The following is a 6,963-nucleotide window of genomic DNA, read 5'->3' on the forward strand; positions in this document are numbered from 1 at the left end:
GTGTGTGTGTGTATATGCATGTGTATAAACACTTGCAAGGCATCAGCCTCAGGCAAATCTTGTGATTAGATTTAAAAACACTGCCCCTCAGTGTCATTCAAACGTACTTTTTATTATGTTTTACTTAGACTTAAAAAAAAATACTTTTATCTTTGACCATCATTCTATCTCCCACACAGCAACTCCACTCCCACTTGTCTCCAATTCCACATCCCAACCCTCAGCTTCCCTCAGCCCATCCCATCTATCTCTGCTGGCCACCCACTTTGGGTTTCTACACAACACATATCTTTCAACTATGTTGTGATGTTTAACGTACAATTTCAATCGATCTAATCGAATAGAATCCACAGATTGCGAGTTGAAGATTAATATTTTTACTAAGAGTATTAGTATATTAGTAATTGACTGACCCGGTCTCTCCAGATCTCCTAACAGTACTATTTCTAGGGTCATTTTAAAGCAGTGCTATGCATTTTCAGCCATTCCTGAACCTGAAACCAGAAACAGGCCACCTGAGGGGAATACCAGAACAAATGGTCTATTGATTCTGTATCCTCACAACAAAATCTGCAGTGTTAGGGGAAGGGTTAACTAACATGCTAAGTAGTTGCAAAGTAGCTCAAAAGTAATTTGTGAAAATGCTAACGTTATCCATGATGAGAGTCGAACACACAACATTTGGGTTGCTAGACGTTCGCGTTCTACACCTGCCCATCCCCCCCCCACCCATTCTCCCCCCGCCCATCCTCCCCCCGACCAACCTCCCTCTAATCATTTGTGTTATACACCTGCCCATCCTCCCCCCGCCCAACCTCCCTCTAATCATTTGTGTTATACACCTGCCCATCCTCCCCCCGCCCAACCTCCCTCTAATCATTTGTTATACACCTGCCCATCCTCCCCGACCAACCTCCCTCTAATCATTTGCGTTATACACCTGCCCATCCTCCCCGACCAACCTCCCTCTAATCATTTGTGTTATACACCTGCCCATCCTCCCCCCGCCCAACCTCCCTCTAATAATTTGTGTTATACACCTGCCCATCCTCCCCGACCAACCTCCCTCTAATCATTTGCGTTATACACCTGCCCATCCTCCACGCCCAACCTCCCTCTAATCATTTGCGTTAGACGCCCACCCATCCTCCCCGACCAACCTCCTTCCTGTCGTTTCTGTCTTAAGTAACCTACTGTCTTTATCTGTGATTGTAATGCATGGTAATGAACTGCAATGCACTGTGAAAAAATATACTTTTTCGTGTGCCTGTCAAAAAAAATCCAATAAGCAATTTGGGTTTATTTCACAATAACCTGTGATACTGGGATGGATCAATCACAGTGAGGTGAGTTTTAAAAGCACGTACTGTTTTGATGATAAGTATTTGATGTGATTTTCGATTGCACTTGCATTGATGTCAGAGTGGTTAGAGAGACAATAGTTACCTGATAATCATTAGCGAGTAGGGTACTAACACAGGGGCAGAGTGCTTAAGAGGAGATTATCATAACTCAACGGTCACATAGAATTTTACTGCGGTCATGACTGCTGGTGTGGCAGTAATACAGTCACTGGAACAGCCCTAGCCGCTCTCCGTGTGTTATTTCATTAATTGTAAAAAATATATATATTAAAAAAAATCCTCAGTTGTCATATTTGCGACCCACTTTGGAATGTAATTAATTGGAGGGTGATGGATATGTCAGGTGATGCCTATTTTCGTGATCTCTCAGAATCTCATATTTGGACTCATCAGACCAAAGGACAGATTTCCACCGGTAAAATGTCCATTGCTCGTTTTTTGTGGCCCAAGCAAATCTCTTCCTCTTATTGGTGTCCTTTAGCAGCAGACCATGAAGGCCTGATTCACGCAGTCTCCTCTGAACAGTTTATGTTGAGATGTGTCTGTTACTTGAACTGTAATGAATTTATCCTCTGCAGCAGAAGTAACTCTGGGTCTTCTTTTCCTGTGGTGATCCTCATGAGAGCCAGTTTCATCATAGCACTTGATGGTTTTTGCGACTGCACTTGAAGAAACTTTCAGAATTCTTGAAATTTTCCGTATTGACTGACCTTTATCTCTTAAAGTAATGATGGACTGTCATTTCTCTTTACTTATTTGAGCTGTTCTTGCCATAATATGGACTTGGTCTTTTACCAAATAGGGCTATCTTCTGAATACCACCCCTACCTTGTCACAACACAACTGATTGGCTCAAATGCATTACAAAGGAAAGAAATTCCACAAATTAACTTTTAACAAGGCACACCTGTTAATTGAAATGCATCCCAGGTGACTAACTTATGAAGCTGGTTGAGAGAATGCCAAGAGTGTGCAAAGCTGTCATCAAGACAAAGGGTGGCTACTTTGAAGAATCTCAAATATAAAATATATTTTGATTTGTTTAACACTTTTTTGGTTACTACATGATTCCATATGTGTTATTTCATAGTTCTGATGTCTTCACTATTATTCTACAATGCAGAAAATAGAAAAACTAAAGAGAAACCCTTGAATGAGTAGGTGTGTCCAAACGTTTGACTGGTACGGTATGTTGCTACATAATATATTGTACTTGGTTTTCAATTGAGGTAAGAATATTGCTATTTTTTTCTTTACGACCACTTTTCTGTGAGCTCTTTTTTATCTTTCCAATACTTGCCAAGTCAGGGCTTAACTGGCCATTTACGCTGCACAAGGAGCATTCACCCACTCACGCTAGCCTCACCCTCATGTGGATGCTAACAAGCTAGAAAGAAAGCTAGGTAGTGCTACGTATCAACAGCCATTGGCAGACAATCCAGTAGGGGTTGGAAGCTGTGGTGAGCTTCGATTAGTCGCTCTGGTCACGATATCTCGCTTTTCTTCCATTGAAAGCAAATGGCTTCTGATGTTTCACTGCAGGATGCAACTTCCTAATGTAAATGGCCTGTAAATCGCCCCCTTATGCATAGAAACCAGAAACACTGTTGAAACCAGAAACACTGTTGCTTAAAAACAATATCATTCTGGTCAGCATACTCATTGATAAACCTGCTGCAACAAAGGCTGCATCAATGTGCCAAAACTGGCCATATGATTGTCTAGCTGGGACATCATGGCACCCTGTACAGGAAGTGCAGCTATGCTGCAGATCTTTCCTGAATGAAGCAGCAGGGAGGGCTGTAATCGAGTCACTAGCGGTTCTGGGGGAGGGGGCCAGTGCCCCTGTGACAACAATTTTGGACCCCCTTGTGGCCCCCCTAAATGTGGAGTATGAAATAATTTTTACATAACTAATTTTTGCTATCGTTCTTTTTTTACATCCATTATTAGACAGTGGCAACGCGGAACATGGTCTTTTGCCCGCTAACGCCTGCAATGCAGTGAAGAAAACGATATGACAACAATAAGTGTAATTAATGTAACTGGCCCCTCTAACAGTACAACTGGCCCCAGCCCCCCCCCCCCCCCCCCAGTTGAAATGGTCTAGAACCGCCACTGGATCGCGTGTGCGCTCATGATTCCCTTATCCCCCAATGTTTTCTATATAAATACAACATGGACAATGATGAACAGTGAATTGACAAGAAACGACAGGTGTTTTTAGACCCCACTTTCCTAGACAGACGATGGATATCCACTTACCATAATTGAATATGCCAAAGCAACAATGCTGACGGGCCAGAAAGGGCAGAAGCAGGACAATATGACCAGTATGAGATAGTCTTTGGGCTTTTGCGCCTCTTGGACCGCGGCGTTCCCGATGGAAGAGGTGCGACTGCGACTCAAACTGACCCGGGACGGGGAGGGGGGGGCAGCGGCCAGGTGCCCCGCAGAGCCCGACCTAAAGGGCACACTGTGACCGTTCTGGTCCGCATCCAGGTTATTTTCGCTCCCCACGTTGATGGTAAAGGAGGAGGACATTTTCATACGGTTGCCGCCAGCAGGCTCCGTGGTTACGAGGCTGAGAAGTTTCTCGGTTTCCTGAGACTCGTTGGTGGGCGCGCAGCCGCTCTTTCCCAGGTTAGATTTCTCGAATTCAGTGTCTGTGTTGATTGCCATTTCTTCAAAATTCAAAATATTTAAATTCGTTTCCAATAGAGGAAAAATAAATGCCTAATCGTGTAAAGTACTAAGACTGGTTATAGTGATGCTAAATTCCCATTATTTGACCTGATACATTTGATTTATTTTAATCGTGCCAAGATTCATTCTCCAATTTCTTTCGATGTTACAATAAACTGTAAGACTAGGATTACGCAATTTAACCAATTACGTGGCAAATTAATATGTATACTAATGCACCATTTAGGTAGGCTATGTCATCCACATGCGTTATAAATCAACCCCTTTCAATTAGAGATAAAACATTTAGTGGTATTTTCCCGTTGGATTTGCGTATCATTCTTCATCTAGAATCAAGAATAATGCCTTCCGTCTCAATTCCGCAGTTTCATTCAATCCACACTCGCTGTCAGAAAGCGATCTCTGAAATGTGCACTCCCTCTCTCTATATATAACGCCAGAGCCAAAGAACAAATCACTCAGTGAAGCAAGCGCCTGTCGCCTGTCGCCAGCTTTATATATCACGTAAATAAACGTTTTCTTTTTCATTCAAAATCTTAAAGAATGACGGAAAACAGATGACTTTCTCTCAAATATACGCCCAGAAACAGAGAAAGTGAGTTTGTGTCCTGTGTGTTGTTCCGCAACGGGCCGTGTGTCAAGGCTGTTTCTCACGCTGCAGCGACAGAGCCACTGGGTTGAACTTGTAGCAGAGCAGTGTGGCGCCCCCTCCCCACCCCTCTCCTCTCCTCCCCCTTCTTTCTCTCCTTCGGCGGGTCCCAACATCAGCACCACTATGGAAGCGCGCCAGGGGCAGTAAAGACAGGGCGTAATCTCTCTGGCGCTTTGATCCCCGCGTGGGACGTATTAACGCTTCTTCTAGTATAGGCTAATATAGGCCACTTTTACTATTCTAATTTGTCGAAATAGCATTGATGATCTTAGGTTTGATTGTGTAGATTTGCTCAATGTCCCGAGGTCACGCGTGGTTGAACATGTGTACAGGGTGTGGTAGAAATGTTAACTTTCTTCCACTAGGCTCCCTTTATCAGGAACCTGATATAGCCTACTGGTCAATTGATACCAAATCAATAACCTACCAGGGGGTTGGTTTAATTTGTGGATAATGACATAGAAACTTTATAGTTCAACTTGAATTTAGGCTTCCATCCACATTCTGAATGACTGATTATAAACAGTGGGTACATTTTTTTCGGTTACAGCATTTAAAGTTCTGACTAGATTGATAATATGTACTGTATAGAAAGCCGTAAAGTGCTACATGTAATGATAAGGGAAAGGGGGATACCTAGTCAGTTGTCCAACTGAATGTATTCAACTGAAATGTGTCAACTGTGTTGAACAGTTGAAGCAAGAGAGAGAGAGAGAGAGAGCTAGTTATATTTTGTATTTTCACTTACACTTTCACTTACTTAGCTAGCGAATGCAGCTAGCTAGTTTAGCCTACTCAAACACTTGGCACAAACAGAGAGGGATACTATGTTACCTAGCTGGCTATGGCTATCCAACACTGGAACTCTTCCAGGTCAAGGTAAGCTTTTGGTTATTTAAATTTGTTGCCACCGGGGCCCGCCAATGTAACTGCTAAACTGCATGCTAACTGTACACTGTACTGCATTATTGTAGCAGGTTTAACAACACATTAGTTCTAGTAGCTATGTTGACTTGACGTTAGCTTTTATGGTGACAACGATGCAGGCTGTGTGTAGGGGTAGCGGTTATGATATGAAGGTTTGGCTTGGGAAGGTAATTTTTGTTTGCGTGTGATCAGGGGTGTATTCATTCTGCCAATTCTGTTGAAAAAAAGTTTCTTATACGGAAGCAAACGGAATGAAATGGGGAAAACATACCTGAATTTGTCCAATAGAAACTCTCATTTGCAACTGTTGGACTAATGATTACAATCTAGATCAACTAGATGCAGGCAAGGTTGTTCAAGGTGGCATTGAATGTGTCAATGTCTGTCACCTTGATTAATCAAATTTCTCTCAACCTGTGCACCTATGTTGTAAACTTTCACTCATAAAAAACATAAATAACTTATTTACATTCAGACCCTTTACCATGAGACACAAAATTGAGTCCACCTGTGGTAAATTCAATTGATTGGACATGATTTGGAAAGGTACACAGCTGTCTATATAAGGTCCCACAGTTGACAGTGCATGTCAGAGCAAAAACCAATCCATGAGGTCGAAGGAATTGTCCATAGAGCTCAGAGACAGGATTGTGTCGAGGTACAGATCAGGGGAAGGGCACCAAAAAAATGTCTGCAGCATTGAAGGTCCCCAAGAACACAGTGGCCCCATCATTCTTAAATGGAAGAAGTTTGGAACCACCAAGACTCTTCCTAGAGCTTTCCGCCAGGCCAAACTGTGCAATCTGGGGAGAAGGGCCTTGGCCGTGCTTCTACACCTGCACTTCTTGCTGTTTGGGGTTTTAGGCTGGGTTTCTGTACAGCACTTTTTGACATCAGCTGATGTAAGAAGGGCTTTATAAATACATTTGATTGATTGATTGATTGATTGGTCAGGGAGGTGACCAAGAACCCGATGGTCACTCTGACAGAGCTCTAGAGTTCCTCTGTGGAAATGGGAGAACCTACCAGAAGGACAACCATCTCTGCAGCACTCCACCAATCAGCCTTATGGTAGAGTGACCAGACTGAAGCTACTCCTCAGTCAAAGGCACATGACAGACAGCTTGGAGTATGCCAAAAGTCACCTAAAGACTCTTCGACCATGAGAAACAAGATTCTCTGGTCTGATGAAACCAAGATTGAACTCTTCGGCCTGAATGCCAAGCATCACGTCTGGAAGAAACCTGGCACCATCCCTACGGTGAAGCATGGCAGTGGCAGCTTCATGCTGTGGGGATGTTTTTTAGCAGCAGG

At 43.2% G+C, this 6,963-nt stretch overlaps 1 protein-coding gene across 1 annotated transcript in view; it reads right to left on the reverse strand.

Moving 5' to 3' along the window:
• The window catches only part of LOC106581038 (trafficking regulator of GLUT4 1-like), a 39,241-nt gene extending 34,487 nt beyond the window's left edge, over positions 1-4,754 (reverse strand). Inside the window, exon 1 of the mRNA XM_014162711.3 lies at positions 3,630-4,754. Coding sequence (XP_014018186.1) covers positions 3,630-4,046 — 417 coding nt within the window. The 5' untranslated portion in view covers positions 4,047-4,754. The remainder of the gene's footprint in view (positions 1-3,629) is intronic.
• Between the last annotated feature and the right edge of the window lie 2,209 nt (positions 4,755-6,963).

This window comes from Salmo salar, chromosome 20, assembly GCF_965601325.2.
Source record: "Salmo salar chromosome 20, fSalSal1, whole genome shotgun sequence".
NCBI lineage: Eukaryota > Metazoa > Chordata > Actinopteri > Salmoniformes > Salmonidae > Salmo > Salmo salar.